This window comes from Pecten maximus, chromosome 2, assembly GCF_902652985.1.
Source record: "Pecten maximus chromosome 2, xPecMax1.1, whole genome shotgun sequence".
NCBI classification, from domain to species: domain Eukaryota; kingdom Metazoa; phylum Mollusca; class Bivalvia; order Pectinida; family Pectinidae; genus Pecten; species Pecten maximus.
In genome coordinates, this window is record NC_047016.1 from 10714618 (window position 1) to 10731759 (window position 17142).

General features: G+C 33.9%; 3 protein-coding genes across 5 annotated transcripts; 1 reads left to right on the top strand and 2 right to left on the bottom strand.

Moving 5' to 3' along the window:
* The first annotated feature begins 282 nt into the window (after positions 1–282).
* On the top strand, positions 283–8069 carry LOC117317212. Its single transcript, XM_033871971.1, has 10 exons — positions 283–2197; positions 3078–3149; positions 3558–3675; positions 4101–4192; positions 4766–4849; positions 5268–5376; positions 5593–5742; positions 6686–6800; positions 7535–7746; positions 7897–8069. Exons 2-10 carry the CDS (start codon positions 3084–3086, stop codon positions 8019–8021), a joined length of 1071 nt encoding a protein of 356 aa, XP_033727862.1. The 5' UTR covers positions 283–2197; positions 3078–3083; the 3' UTR covers positions 8022–8069.
* An 859-nt stretch (positions 8070–8928) lies between these two features.
* LOC117317268 lies at positions 8929–12873 on the bottom strand. The gene is made up of 5 exons (XM_033872014.1): positions 11839–12873; positions 11493–11516; positions 10884–10966; positions 10083–10160; positions 8929–9104 (listed from the first exon to the last, which is right to left on the bottom strand). The coding sequence occupies exons 1-5, from the start codon at positions 11873–11875 to the stop codon at positions 8946–8948; spliced, it is 381 nt and encodes a 126-aa protein (XP_033727905.1). The 5' UTR covers positions 11876–12873; the 3' UTR covers positions 8929–8945.
* Positions 12874–12983: 110 nt separating this feature from the next.
* On the bottom strand, positions 12984–17129 carry LOC117317228 (L-proline trans-4-hydroxylase-like). Of its 3 annotated transcripts, none has more exons than XM_033871972.1 (9): positions 17004–17129; positions 16487–16568; positions 16155–16236; positions 15534–15644; positions 15210–15304; positions 14864–14954; positions 14522–14651; positions 13581–13732; positions 12984–13144 (listed from the first exon to the last, which is right to left on the bottom strand). In XM_033871972.1, the coding sequence occupies exons 1-9, from the start codon at positions 17029–17031 to the stop codon at positions 13031–13033; spliced, it is 885 nt and encodes a 294-aa protein (XP_033727863.1). In that variant the 5' UTR covers positions 17032–17129; the 3' UTR covers positions 12984–13030. The 3 variants fall into 3 exon arrangements, with proteins under 3 accessions (XP_033727863.1, XP_033727864.1, XP_033727872.1); XM_033871973.1 differs by lacking the exon at positions 17004–17129 and adding an exon at positions 16841–16990; XM_033871981.1 differs by lacking the exon at positions 16487–16568 and having other exon boundaries at positions 17004–17119.
* Between the last annotated feature and the right edge of the window lie 13 nt (positions 17130–17142).

The following is a 17142-nucleotide window of genomic DNA, read 5'->3' on the forward strand; positions in this document are numbered from 1 at the left end:
GCAGATATTTTTGAATATCACGACGTTTTATAAATCTTCAAATCGAAGAAGACATATCATTCAAACAGATTGTCTGTCTGATGTTCGGGTTGATGGAGACCGTGTTTACGATAAATAATGAATCGCTAATTAGTTTGTGTTTTGAATTTTAAAAATCTGGTGTATATTGTTTCTGGATAATGAATTATAATGATCTGGTGTATATTGTTTCTGAATAATAAATTATAATGATCTGGTGTATATTGTTTCTGGATAATGAATTATAATGATCTGGTGTATATTGTTTCTGGATAATGAATTATAATGATCTGGTGTATATTGTTTCTGGATAATGAATTATAATGATCTGGTGTATATTGTTTCTGGATAATGAATTATAATGATCTGGTGTATATTGTTTCTGGATAATGAATTATATTGATCTGGTGTATATTGTTTCTGGATAATGAATTATGATTATCTGGTGTATATTGTTTCTGGATAATGAATTATGATTATCTGGTATATATTGTTTATGGATAATGAATTATAATAATCTGGTGTATATTGTTTCTGGATAATGAATTATAATGATCTGGTGTATATTGTTTCTGGATAATGAATTATAATGATCTGGTGTATATTGTTTCTGGATAATGAATTATAATGATCTGGTGTATATTGTTTCTGGATAAGGAATTATAATGATCTGGTGTATATTGTTTCTGGATAAGGAATTATAATGATCTGGTGTATATTGTTTCTGGATAATGAATTATAGTGATCTGGTGTATATTGTTTCTGGATAATGAATTATAATTATCTGGTGTATATTGTTTCTGGATAATGAATTATAATGATCTGGTGTATATTGTTTCTGGATAATGAATTATAATTATCTGGTGTATATTGTTTCTGGATAATGAATTATGATTATCTGGTGTATATTGTTTCTGGATAATGAATTATAATGATCTGGTGTATATTGTTTCTGGATAAGGAATTATAATGATCTGGTGTATATTGTTTCTGGATAATGAATTATAATGGTCTGGTGTATATTGTTTCTGGATAATGAAATATAATGATCTGGTGTATATTGTTTCCGGATAATGAATTATAATGATCTGGTGTATATTGTTTCTGGATAAGGAATTATAATGATCTGGTGTATATTGTTTCTGGATAATGAATTATAATGATCTGGTGTTTATTGTTTCTGGATAAGGAATTACAATGATCTGGTGTATATTGTTTCTGGATAAGGAATTATAATGATCTGGTGTATATTGTTTCTGGATAATGAATTATAATGATCTGGTGTATATTGTTTCTGGATAATGAATTATAATGATCTGGTGTATATTGTTTCTGGATAATGAATTATAATGATCTGGTGTTTATTGTTTCTGGATAAGGAATTACAATGATCTGGTGTATATTGTTTCTGGATAAGGAATTATAATGATCTGGTGTATATTGTTTCTGGATAATGAATTATAATGATCTGGTGTATATTGTTTCTGGATAATGAATTATAATGATCTGGTGTATATTGTTTCTGGATAATGAATTATAATAATCTGGTGTATATTGTTTATGGATAAGGAATTATAATGATCTGGTGTATATTGTTTCCGGATAATGAATTATAATGATCTGGTATATATTGTTTATGGATAATGAATTATAATGATCTGGTATATATTGTTTCTGGATAAGGAATTATAATGATCTGGTGTATATTGTTTCTGGATAATGAATTATAATGATCTGGTATATATTGTTTCTGGATAAGGAATTATAATGATCTGGTGTATATTGTTTCTGGATAATGAATTATAATGATCTGGTGTATATTGTTTCTGGATAATGAATTATAATAATCTGGTGTATATTGTTTCTGGATAATGAATTATAATGATCTGGTGTATATTGTTTCCGGATAATGAATTATAATGATCTGGTATATATTGTTTCTGGATAATGAATTATATTAATCTGGTGTATATTGTTTATGGATAATGAATTATAATAATCCGGTGTATATTGTTTCTGGATAATGAATTATAATGATCTCGTGTATGTTGTTTTTCGATAAGGATTTACATATCTATCATTTCATGTCACAATGTAAGGAAGACAACTATGTACTCATTGTGAGGAAGAGGACACTGCGACAGACTGTACAAACTATGTGTGGTGTGCCAGAGACCAGGTAAACCAACTATGTGTAGTGTGCCAGAGACCAGGTAAACTAACTATGTGTGGTGTGCCAGGGACCAGGTAAACTAACTATGTGTGGTGTGCCAGAGACCAGGTAAACTAACTATAGGGGGTGTGCCAGGGACCAGGTAAACTAACTATGTGTGGTGTGCCAGAGACCAGGTAAACTAACTATGTGTGGTGTGTCAGAGACCAGGTAAACTTACTATGTGTGGTGTGTCAGAGACCAGGTAAACTTACTATGTGTAGTGTGCCAGAGACCAGGTAAACTAACTATGTGTGGTGTGCCAGAGACCAGGTAAACTAACTATGTGTGGTGTGCCAGAGACCAGGTAAACTAACTATGTGTGGTGTGCCAGAGACCAGGTAAACTAACTATGTGTGGTGTGCCAGAGACCAGGTAAACTTACTATGTGTGGTGTGCGAGAGGCCAGGCAAACTAACTATGTGTGGTGTGCCAGAGACCGGGTAAGCTAACTATGTGTGGTGTGCCAGAGGCCAGGTAAACTAACTATGTGTGGTGTGCCAGAGACCAGGTAAACTAAATATGTGTGGTTTGCCAGAGGCCAGGTAAACTAACTATGTGTGGTGTGCCAGAGACCAGATAAATAGACACAATCAGAATTATTCTATTGAACCCTGTCTTTTCTCTAACATAAAATGCTAAGAAGTACAATCTAAACTTTACATTTGTGATCAGCCTTTATTTGTCCAGAGATTATATATCTACATTATATACAATGAATGCATCTGAATTCAAGAGAATCAATGCTTCGAATTTTGTAAGAATTTAAAAATTCCAAGGATTTAAAGAATAACATATTTAAAATTGGATTTGCCGAACAGTATGTGTGTTTTTGATTTGTTTTTAGAAATGTATGACATCTAGTTACATGACAATCGATGGTCGCATGAAGTATTATACTGGATGTGCGACTACAAAGGTAAGTATGATTACATCTATGTTTTAACCCGATTATTATAACTTTAATAGGAACATTGTATAAACAATATCGATATAGTTGCTGAAGAAAACGAACCATTTTCGTAGATGTAATACATGTATGTTATTTTCTGAGAAATATCAGTGGATATTTTGATTTAGTTGAAAGGTAGTCCTACTTCTATGTGGTTCTTATACACCAGGAACTATACAACACGACTATTTATAAAAGTATTTATGAAATTATCATTCATATAATTATGTTTTAAGATTTCCATCTTTATGAATCTGCGCACCAAAATTACGTAGCTAATTTGAATTGACGTTTATTTCAAAGAAAAAAGCTATCCGTTTGAAATATGAAATGCATTTTATAAAGTTAAATGACGTAATTCTTTAACTGCCCCAGGCATGTGATGACCTGGAGCAACAAGGAACCATCATACCCTTGACTGACCTACTTCCGGCCCCGGCCAGTTTATTGGACCAGAACTGTTGTGACGGCCAGGGCTGTAATGGCATCCGAAGTAAGTACACTACCGGCTTTATTGCGTACTGGGGATGAGTCACAAAGAATGTTCATAATCACAGAAGTTGCCAAGGATACAAATAATCACATAAATAACAAAGTAGAGGTATCATTACATTAATCACAAAGGAGAGACATAGTCACATTAATCACAAAGGGAAGACATAATCACATTAATCACAAAGGAGAGACATAGTCACATTAATCACAAACTGAAGACATAATCACATTTATCACAAAGGGAAGACATAATTAAGTTATAAAGTGTTCAAAAGATAAACAACAGAGCTTAACACACGTACATTAATTTACAATGTCAGCATTCCATGGGTCCCGAGTTGATGAAATAGAGAGCAATTTGCCATGCATAAGATTAAAGTAAAGCAAATTATCTGAATCAGAATATTTTATGTGTATTTTCAGACGCCCCGAATGGTCGGTTTATGTGTATGACATGTTTGGACATCCAGGACCCATCAAACTGTGACAGAGCAGTCTTGTGTGGCGAACATCAAGTAAGTCAACCTTATGGAATATCATGTTTGCTTCCATAAATCATAATTGTTTCATTTGTGAATATTATAAAAAGTATAGCAACCGCATGTTGTTATTTCTCTGTTTTTCTTTGGAACTTGATGCATAGAGTCAGTGATCAATTTTATTTAGGCCTTAATAGAGAACAACTCATTACAATGGTAGGGTTATACGCCTTTGATGCAGATGTCGTATCGAAAAATGGTATCCATTCGTCAAAATTTTGTCTCGAGAAATTCCTTAATATATTTGTATATGGAATTATTAACTTCCTGCTAGTTTGCAACATATTCAGCAGTTTATAATTGGTCTTAAGTTTGTGTAGGTGATATGTTTTCATAATTTTATAACAACAGGTTTAACTAATTATAAACTATGTTCTTTTAGTGATATTGTAGGCGCCAACGTGCTTTAAATTCTCTTAACATTTGTTTACATATGTATATTCGTTTCAACATTACAGATGTTCGGTGATGACCAAAAATACCGATATTAAATGTAATGTTTCGACGTATTTTCATAAATATGTTGATGCTGTATTTGTTGTTTCACAGGAATGTCTGTATCACGAACATTTACAATTCAATGACAAGTACCAGACGATTTACAAATACGAGCTAAAGTGTCAAGATAGAAACGTGAGTTTTCTTTCTTTATGATTTCACTACTAAACATTTTTAAAGCACGTGTCTAATGGAAACATACTATTGTTATATATATTCCAGACCACAAGTTATTTATCGACCTTCATGTTTGAACTACACACCTAATGACAGGTGATATAAAATCAGAATTATATTGCATTGGCATTACAGACTTTTATATACTCAATTCTGTCATTTGGTAAAATGCACTTAATCAGAAGTAACACAAAAGGCCAAAAGAATTTTCTCCGACAAGATAATGATTATTTTAGACACTATGAATCTTCATATGGTAGCGGAAATCCAATTACTCGTATCCTTCACTTCAAAGACACAATAGAATGTACCATATCTCACCTTTCAAGAAACTACTTTACCCAGAGTGCAATGTATTGCCGTTTTTATTTCGAAGATATGTCCTGTTCAGACTGGTTCCTGTCATCACTCCTCCGGATCATCAGGGTGTACCGGGGATTACGGCTGTTGTACAGGCGACTTTTGTAATTTGCTTCATGCCATGTGTAAGTCAATGACTTTCTGACAACGAAATGTTTATATGCATGTGTATGTTTTCGCAGTCTTGCAAAGTACATTAAAATAAACTTTAAACTATATCAGTTTAAAGTTATCGGTAAAATGATTTGAAATGGGATACCGTCATATAGTAAAGTGCAAATATTTGACAAGATTAAGAATTTAAGAGAAAAAATGTATATATATTGTTCAAATGTTTTCAGACAAGAGAAATTTGACGTCTTCGATAATTACTGCGGGTAATGTTCATTTCCAAACTCCAGGAACACAGGCACCACCTACAACAACTACTGCCACGAGTGCACAGCCTACTGCTGGCATTAGTCCACCACCTACAACTACTAGCATAAGTAGTGAGTTTTTGTCATGTTAACTCAGATACACGCTAACTCACAACAATCTTTCGGGAGTACATCGGCACCTTTCACTGCGTAATCACCCAAAAGAGGGTAGTTGAAGATTTTCCCTTACGCTGTTATATTTGTGTCTCGTTTCAAAACATAGCTAACCAGTGGTTTCTATCAAATATGGTTCAAAAGATGCCGATACGGTAGTAATACATTAACATGTAGAGTGCCAATCAACACTTGTGATGTACTTGTTGATGATCGTGACTTGTTAGAAAAAATACAATTCCGACATGATAACGAAACCGTTATTCTTTGAGAATTCGATAGATAAGGTTAAAAATACGAACATTACATAGACTGGCATGGACACCATTGCAAAAGAACAAGGGAAATAAGACCATATGTTTGAAAAGGATCAACATTTTCTGTTTCATGAACGACACCCGCCATACACGTAAATGTCACATTTCTTAATGAGGACAAGGTGATAACAATTCAACCACTAGAAACATCAATACCTATCAAATGCGCACAAAGAAATATAATATTTCTTAATGGTATCATTATATCAACCATAAAACCTGTCCAAGCTCTTCAACAATCTACCTATCTACATAGTTTTCCCTTCATTGACTGGGACATTTAAACAGGTAGGTAGGGGCAACATGGATGTTACCTTTTAGAAACGAAGAGATAACAATAGGAAATTGAATTGATCGCACTATTCAAAACTGCGGCTAGAATCAGATGTATCAAACAGTTTAAAAACAATCTGATTTCAATTCATTATTTTGATATTCTACAATTAGGGGCCAGTCCAAATAACATTTTTCTAATTGGATATAAGCATAGATTAAAACATGTTATATTATTATCAAAAACAACATTTTAACATTAAAACATGCTTGTCTGACATTATTTCTATGTACGTGTTGTATGTTTTCAGCACAATGTTACACGGGAGCCGGCTTAGGGCAAGTACAACTGTGTACAGGAAAAACCCCTTATTGTCTTACAAACCTCACCAACTACAACAATGGCTATCGCGAAGTGTTCAAGGGGTGCGCTTATTTTCTCATCTTATTGATTATTTATTATATCATGTCTTTCTGAGAAAGTTAATAATTCATTTATTAAGTATACATAAAGGTGTAGTTAATTTGTAAGTGCCATAATAACCATGTGGATGTATATACAATTGACGTAACGTATATGGATTTAGAACGTTCTTTATTGTGTTAAAAATACAAGAGCGCCACACTGAACTAGGTTTGTGGATGTTTTAATTAGGTTAATTGTCGACAACCGATGTATAATTTACATACTAATATTGTGTAAACATCCTTTAAGGAGATATGATTGTTAGAGACCTGTTCCTATTGTTTTGTTACATCATCGAGTCATGAGGCATTGCCTTCTATTAGTCAGGGACAGCGTTATAGAGTTTGAAATCTGGCATTTTAACTGACAAAAATGAATATCCATACAAAGTTGTACAGATTTGTTTTTGAAACATGCATGGCCATTAAATGCCCACTCCGTTGAACGTAACTGACACTTATTAATCCATCCATCAGCTTCTCTTACCATGAATGTGCTTGTTGCATTTTGTTGATGTCATCATGTGATACTCTCGTTTCAGAGCACAAATCTAACAAAACATTCCTTATACTATCATGTTTGTTCCGTCCATCATCATTTCAGGGGACTGGTTTTTAAATTTAAGTTTTGTTGTTGAGAGTTATAATAATGACTACATTTTACGTTACTATTACCTTTTTTTGTTGTTCCCTAGATGTGCGAATGAGGACGACTGTTACCGACTGCCACACAGAGCGATTTCCTTGTCGAGTCACTGTGACCTATTTAACCAGGATGTTATTTACGAAAAACAATTCTCCTGTTCTTATTGCTGCAACAAGGACCTTTGTAATGGACGTATTGTACCCCCACCGGAAACTGTTTTCATTCCGAACACAGCTAGTCATCCAATTGTGGTTCGAAATGGTGAGATCAGTTGATAACGATTCATTTTTTAAAAACATTTTTTTGTTTTTGATTTATACGCCGTAAGTAAGACGTTTATCTATTATGACATTCCTTTAAAGCATGCTCCTGTAATCAATATAGTTTTTGTTGATCCTATATTTCTTATAGAACTGAATGACGTCAGTATGGACGACTGTAGAGATGTCATGAGTGTAAACCAATGTCTCGTATTTCCCTGTGACAACGAACACCTTGCAAGGATATACTGCAGAAACCACTGTAAACTTTGTTAGTTGCTATGATATGCAACTCTTTGAGTAAATAAATCATATTCGGCTCAATAACTCTTCGAGTTGTCATTTACCCGTTGAAATATATAACAGTTGGATGGCTGTAAACCCGACAGTGCGTGACAGGTAGGATTCTCTGGTAAGTTTAATCATTTTCTGTATAAAAACAAACCGATATTTCTACGGACACAAACGTTATACTAAACTATCATTGGTAAACGAATGCATGAACAAAATATAGATTGACGTGGAGAAATGGACCAGTTGTTCTTAAAAAGGGCATCTTCGCTAGCCAAGGCTTCTGATTACGTTACAAACCACGAACCCTTGGCAGATATAGGCGTCAGTTCTGGCCCTCTAGCGGTGATTCGAAATTACCACCCTTCACGCATGAAATTTTCGACCAATCAAAACAAGCGTTACCGATTTACTTCATCGGTGATGTTTACAAACACACATCGAGGTTTGGTGTCATTTCGATGAGATATGTGATCAATGACTTATATGAATTGATCAAACACTGCGAATGTTCCCCCCAAAGGTTGTGATTTTTGTATTTAGGTAAAATGCCATGACATAGTCGGCAATGTAGCTCTGTACTGGGTGCCGCATTTTTTGTTTACTGCGAAACCAAGCCAGAATGTAAAACGCGATTTGATTGGATGCCCTGGGATTCCAGGGCGCGACGGTTTGAACACGACTATATCCGCCAAGGGTTCGTGGAGTGTAACGTAATCAGAAGCCTTGGCTAGCGAAGATGAAAAAGGGTAGCTCCTAATGCTTATTGACGACGCCCATCAGGTAAACATATATCAAATCTGGAGTATCACATTTTAAAGATGCCAAAAGATGACAGTACGTCCTTCAATGAAGTTATCATATAACTTAGAACAAATTTAGAAGAAAAAAAAATGTTGCAATATGATTTTAATTCTGTACGACACAAGTGTCACTCGGAGGCGAGATGCGGTGGCGGTTACAGCCAGGAGTGGTACAACAGTCCATATAATCGATAGCGTCACCGTCCCGTATCCTGGTTGGTGTAGGGTTCCCGGCCTGTAGCTGGGCCTGGAGGGAACTGCATTCCTGGAACAGTCCAAATCGACAAAATTAATATATAAACACTAAAATCATAATTTGATTTTCCTTAGGTATTCAGACATACATCAGAATCTGAGCATCATTTGTAGAGATTGAAAAGTTGTCATTTGTGTTTGAGATGTCCCACGACGTGTCGTGTTTGACAAATTCATCACGTTTTGTGCTTAACATACCATATTTCGTATTTGACATACCCCAACACGTGTCGTGTTTGACATACCCCACAACGTTTTGAAGACATTAATTCCTTATATGACAGTGATACTAGGGCCAAACACATCTGAACAAATATAAAACATACCAAAGAGAACTTAAATTAACTCTATACTTTTAAATAATTTTGTCGGAAATATCTTCGCGGTACCAGTAAGGTTGTTAGTTCGAAAATATTATATGTATGATACTCATTGTTGATTTTCCTCTAGACATGTCTTTTAAAATATATGATTCTGTTATCCCCGCATATACTGACCGTGTGACGAATATTATCAGATTGTTTATCATTTAAAAGGACTTTGATGATAAAGATACAGATTAATAAAGACCTTTTTAAATTTTATGGTCGACATCACAATATCATTTTGATCTATTTCTTCGTGCGATCTGAATTCAAACGATGCATGATGATAGCCCAATAGATCCGTAGCGGTTCTCGTTTAGGAAATGTGGGTCGGATTTGACCTAGAAATGTATGGCAGGGTACTGCCGATGAAGCGAAAATCCCTACCTTTCTTGTTTTCATGGTACGTATTCGAGGGTCCCGATGTAAGTCTATATCTTTGTTCATATTTATTTGTCGTTTTTTTAGGTTTTGAGTAAGAATTGCGGTATCGTTATAAAGTATTCTCTTTTGTTTATTAAGTAGCTCAGAGACAGGACAAAGCCACTTCATGAATAAGAAAACGTTGTTTTACCAATAGTCATAGGATTATAACAATTAAAGCATACCGTCCTGATACTAACCTCTACTTTCTTACATCCCAGGTCGTATAGGCACGGGTTTCCATAGAAGTCTCCTATCCGCCGGTTAATGTAACACACCTGTGTTATAATAGTACACAAACTGATAGGTAATGGATATATTAAACAAAATACAATGTATATATAACATTACACAAACCGGTATTACACAATTAAGTGTTTAACAATGTGTGTATTGTATACACTGTTATAGACAAAGTGTTTTACAATGTATATATATCACAGACATTTATATTAAACAAAGTGTTTTTCGATGTATATATCACAGACATGGATATAAACTGTTTTACAATGTACATATTACACAAACTGCTATTACAAAAATTGTTTAGCAAGGTACTGTACAAATTACACAAACTACTATTACACAAAGTGATACATAATGTATAAACCAAACAAATTTTAAGGCGATGTACATGTACATGCACATATTGACGTTCAAACGCATGACGTATTTGAGAGGTAGAACACTAGTTCTAATTGATGTGTGTAATATGGTGTAATATGGTGTACTGTGGTGTAATTTGGTGTACTATGGTGTACTGTGGTGTACTATGGTGTACTATGGTGTAATGTGGTGTAGTATGGTGTAGTATGGTGTACTATGGTGTACTATGGTGTAATGTGGTGTAGTATGGTGTACTATGGTGTAATATGGTGTAATATGGTGTACTATGGTGTACTATGGTGTAATATGGTGTAATATGGTGTAATATGACATCACGTGGAATGCTTAATAATACCGTTATATGATGTGTTGGAACAATAATTTGATACACTTGCCTCGCCTTCTTGACAAACATAAGTCTGGTTACATTCCATCTCGTCCGTCTGTAACCAGCAGTCGAAACATGACAGACGTTCAGCTGAAAATAATGATCAAACATGCGTAACGCCACAAATCGGTCATTACAGTTTGTCTTATTGTTCGATGATAAGACATTTACAGTTTCTATAAGTATCGACACACTTTAATATTTCTATAGTCAACATCTAATTTGATTAACATTGAATCTTTAAATTTAACTGTATCAATGCTATCTGTACAGATGATGAAGAAAGCACATCTTATTATGATTATGAAATGATAATTTGATATGTTCATTTACATTGCTAACGACATATAACAGGGCAAATATTTCAAAATCAATAGTCATACTCTATTCTTTAAGATAAACATACATGTACGATGATAACACTCGGCTCAGTACTTATGTTAAAAATCAAAGTCTAACCAACTCATTTTAGCAATGCTTTTATGTTTTCTGTCCTGTGCATCTGTTAATCAAATGGTACACCCAACACAACGGAACCTCCTCAACTTAGACTACCATTTGGTGTTGGAAGCCTATATGAATGAGATATTATCGGGTAGCTTTGCATAATACTTACCTGTCACAAACCCAATGGCGACATCTACAGAAAAAAATGTAATCAATACATTTATAAATAATTAACACTAATGCAATAATTCATTTAGACATTACATGCCTGTTTATTATATTACTGATATATCACAATCTATGGAAATACGTTCACTCATTAAAGACACAAGGCTTTAAGCCACGATATTGCACTAACAGTTTTTTAATCAATCGCTTGGCATTTGAAGCTAACTCAAAACACATTTGGATAATATACTATATGGCATCAATATGTTTCACATGACTTACGTTTTAATAAAATCTCTAACATATTAAATCATTGGTTATAAGATGTGCGGTATGGTAACACTTACAAGAAAGGAAAACAACGACAAGAATCCTTGGCGACATATTGGAACTTTAAAACCATACTCCTTCAGCAATATTAGAGGGATGGATTCCACAAATAAGTCGTCAGCAGTTTTATTGTTCCACCTCTATCTTAGTAATGCGTATACAGGCATAATAGTCGTAAGAAGTTATTATATAAAATTTAATATAAAATGCGTCAGTACAATACAGTATGTTATTGTTAATACTTTAAAGAAAGTAAGTTATTTATGTCAAGTATTTGCGCCTTTAATATCAGAATTTCAACAGTGTTGAAATAAGATAAGATTACACATATACAATGTATGTGTAGGTAGGCAGTCAGACATCCTATCAATATTCTAAGGTCATACCTACTTCAATGGGGCCATGTTAAGGACACTTGTATATCGTCTTCTCACAGAAAACGTATGATATGCCTTCCGTTCCTTTATAATGATATAAGAATTGGTCAGTTAAATTTCCCTGTACATTCTTTAAAGTCAATATCAGGGGATTTCAAGTTCCCTTTTCACTTTCTTTGATATTTCATGAGGTTGAGACAGATATCCTTCCTCGCATGATCAATTGCTGAATTAAAGGGCCTAAAATGAGGTAATGCAATGAAGAAAAGAGATAAAGATTCTAATATGCTATGAAACACGCATGAAACATCCTATTGGGAAAGCTGGTATCAATTTAAAGACTTACCCTTGTTACGGAGTTATAAAAAACAAACAAATACCGATATAGCCATAAGCGAAGCTATCAACTATACATTTTTCAGAAATGGCCATTATATGATCGGCGTTAAGAGGTCTTAAATATCAACATGTGATTTTATCATCAATTCTGAACGTGTATCAAATGACATTTCACCATCGTTTATAAATGAATGTTATATAGCTGACAGTTACCTCAATATTCACTTCAAAGAGTCCACAATTATATATATATCCAAATGAAATGTTCTTTAAAGAAATGAAAAGTAGCACTGCTTATTACTGTTAAGGCCAAGTTTTGTTCGTACTCAGCAGGTCTGTATGATGGGCGTCAGATAAAGATTATTGGCTGTGTTATATGTTTCTGTTTGCTGTTATATACCGGAGGTGTATCATCTTTGGTTTAAAAAAAACAACAAAATAAAATATCTGAATTTCTTTTTAATCTTTGTTCATATTTGAAATTAAGGAGAAGTCATTGGCTGACACTGTCATCTAAAACTATGTTGGCATCATTTCGAGGATCAAGAAACTCCTTTCCATCCATATTAGTATAGTTTCGACATTTGAGTATATCTTCATTTCGAACCTTAAATAAAAAATAGGATCGGTGATTAAATCATACAAGCTAAAAACAAATTGAAATTAATATATTAACTTTGAATAATAGACAGAAAGCTAATACTTGCTCATGGCAAACATTCATCGTGTTATATCATCACATGCACGTACTTTGTACAAACACAAAATCAATGGCGTCATTTAAATGTAATATTGTAAGTTATTGCTTATGAGTTTGGTAATCTTTCAATTTTTAGGAGACAGAAAGTATGATATCGCTTATAGATCAAACAAAAGGTTATTCATAAGTACATTCTTGTTTTCCTGTAGGTGGATGTGTTTCCTCTGTGGATTATCAAGGCAAATATTTAAACATGAAATATTTAAGTCGAAAAAGCGGCGGCAAATATCAGCATCTTTGTGACTAAGTAATGGTAGTTTCCTATAATCAAAAGATAACGTACTTTAACTAATTTATTTAGTTTTCCAAATGGATGATCAAGCACCGCATCATTGTCCGTCCGATTATATGACACTAGTACTGACCAACGTCTCTTGTCGCTGTCATTACCCGCACTTGTATGTAGGAGGTTGGAGTGAAAGAAGAGTGCATCACCTAAACAAGAAGATGACAAGTTTGTTTGCTTTTCCCGGGATTATTTTGATCATCAATGATAGCATTACTTATATATATATCTATAAGAAAGAAACGACAATCCACTGATGGGCATTGGAGAACAAAAATATGGGCGATTCATAAAAGATATTGAAATGAAGTCAACAATACACTAACATTTTATCTTTAATCATCGGGAACTTATTTTTTGAATGAGCTGTGTAATAGCAAAACTGCTTTGAATGTAATAAATAAATTAACACATAAAAGAATAAAAATCAATTTTGAATTCGTTTAATATTGTACGTGAACTTATTTTAGCGGTATCCTAATATTTGCGCCTTTCGAACCCGAAGTCATTATACTAATTCAAGTGCAGCGCTAAAATTTCTCTAACGTGTCCTTGGTCAGTCTTTAACATTCAGTATTTACGCTATGGTCTGTATCAAAAAACGTAAGTACGATATCGATCTTTGAATATTTTATTATCGAACATATACAACTGAAAATTGACAACTTTTGTACATTTCAAGAGAGAAAGGGCAGTATAGTTTAGTTAGTTTCGGAATAAACACGGTCTGTGATTATCTTATCTGTACACCGTCGATGTTTATAAGCCTACCGGTATGCTATCATGTTATTTCAGAAAGGTTTGTTGCCGCTAATTTAAAGATATTTTGTGACGATTACACGAATTCAAGAGTGCGCTAATAAGTATGTATACCATCGGAGCGCTAAAATATGAATGCTGTAAGATAAGTACACGTACAGTTTCACATGGTGTCTTACCAGGCTCCATTTCCACGTGAATAGGTGGACATTTCTGTTGGATAGCATGTACTCTGTCAATGTCTGCTCCTGTCTGTCCGGCGATCATGAGATGATCGATTCGCCCACACTTATGGGAGCCGGGCATGATCTAGAAATCATCAGAATAAAAATATTACCATTACTAATCAGACATCAAAACAATCACGTCAAAACCTGAACACTGTCCGGATGTGAGATGTGCAACAAACTTTAAAAAATGGGCATTCTGCCATATATCACCATTAAGCATGTTAATAGCTTGTAACATAAGAAAATATGTAGTTTTATATTTTTAGTTGAGTGTTATAACATACAATGTACCTCCAAACAGCCATTTTCTGTCGTTGCTCTATCGTACGCTACAAATACCGTTATTAAATCTGGGAATAAGCAGCCGTTATTGTACCAGTATCTACAACAATCAGATGATAATTCGTCAATATTCTAATACATATATACAACTTACAGAAAACAATAAAATGCAATGTGGATCGTTCACAAGGTACGCTATGGAAACGTACTTTTTAACAATGACAAAATAATATGTTTACCTTATGTAGGACATATTTCTTATTCGATACTTTAATCAAGCACTATCAGTTTATGGAGGACAGTGACGACATCCTTGAGACATGCCTATCCATTGTATTACAAATATTTCACTGACCCGTAGTCCTGGTGCCAAAGGTGCTTGCCGCCAGTTCTTGCCTCTTTCATCATAAGTTTTGACTCAAAATGATATAATTCGCCACCGCCTAAAAGCTTCAAACGAAATGATACTAAGTTGAAGTAAGTTGCTATGATTTCAACACACATGTACTTTTAAATTTCTTAAAAGTACAAATAATAATGAGGGGTTTAACTATACAAATGCATTTTATTTTGTTTCCTTTCATCATTTGAATGAATGTGGATATAACACAAGAGTTACCAAACCACTATAAATAGACATGACAATATAAGATAAAAGCAGGAACAATAAATAACTCACCTCCTGACACGTTCCTAACACCTTTTCACTTCTAGCAATAACACCGGTTACATCATCACCAGGATAGCTCCATAGAGCCATTTGAGTTTTCTTGCCCTCTCCATCTGAAAACTAGAATATAAACTAAAAATACAATACAACAAGTACGGAGCCACTTGAATGACATGCCACACATTTATTCTATTTCATTATTTCGTTTTATCGAAATAATAAATCGCTTTATCGATTCTCTTAATTGTTATTTCTATAACAAACGCCTCTTCAGAGACTGATGATGATGATGATGATGATGATGATGATGATGATGATGATTAGCGCACAGATGACCACACTAATGACCACACTAATGACTACAATGATGACCACACTGATGACAACAATGATAACCACACTAATGACCACACTAATGACTACAATGATGACCACACTGATGACAACAATGATAACCACACTAATGACCACACTAATGACTACAATGATGACCACACTGATGACAACAATGATAACCACACTAATGACCACACTAATGACTACAATGATGACCACACTGATTACCACATTAACGACCACAAAGTTTACCACACTAATGACCACACTGCTGTTATTGGTACGTCAACCTACCCCATATCGGTGTTTGGTTATAGCATCACTTCCTTCCAATGTAATGTGAAGTTGTTGCAGTTCTGCATCATTGAGTAAGCCCCTTATTATAACAACAATATAATATATACTCAATTAGTAGTATGTTTTAGATAAATTCTTAAATCGACAGCAACTATCCACCCCAACCACCAAAATAGATTTATAATCAAAGCAATTTTCAATAATCAAAGTAATTTTAATTTTTTAAAGTTGTGATCAGTTTAAGTTAAATACATCAACATTAAATTACATGTGAGTTTGTAGTAATTAAACATATGGCCTTTAAACCATAAAAAAACGTGAGCACTAACCTAACGATCAGGTATCCATTTTTGTTGTAATCACATTTCATCTGATCGGTCAAATTTAGATCATTTCCTTCAAGGCAGTACTCTAAATTTGGTAAAAGTACAGGAAATAAAGACAGTAACCAAAACGCATTTTGTAAATCATGTATGACAGTAAAAAAATGATTGAAAAGGTCAACATATTAAAGACAGAAGACCGAATGGGAGACGTAAATTTGATATTATGTTTGTGCTATAGAGGGTAACGCTCATATAACAATTTATGAACCCCATTATATCTGTAAAACTGTAAATATGTATCAGTAAAGAAAACAACATAAAAATTGACCAAAGCTTAGCCAATGAGAATAAACCTACATAACACGCCCACTGTACCAGGCGAACCGATGTATTAATGGAGTAGACTAGCTAACACTGTCATAATCACAGTACAGAAAGTCACAGCCAATTTGATTACTTATACTATATCTGTTAATGTATGCATGTGTATCAATCTTGTTAACATCTTGTATATACTAACCACATTCAGCCATTGTTGCCGCATTCATCCACAATTGTAGATACTAGAATTCTAATCTGCATGTTATACCATATATAACTTAAATGCCCTTTACCTATCCTCGTTCATGTAACAGTATCTTAAATCTGATAGTACGCAC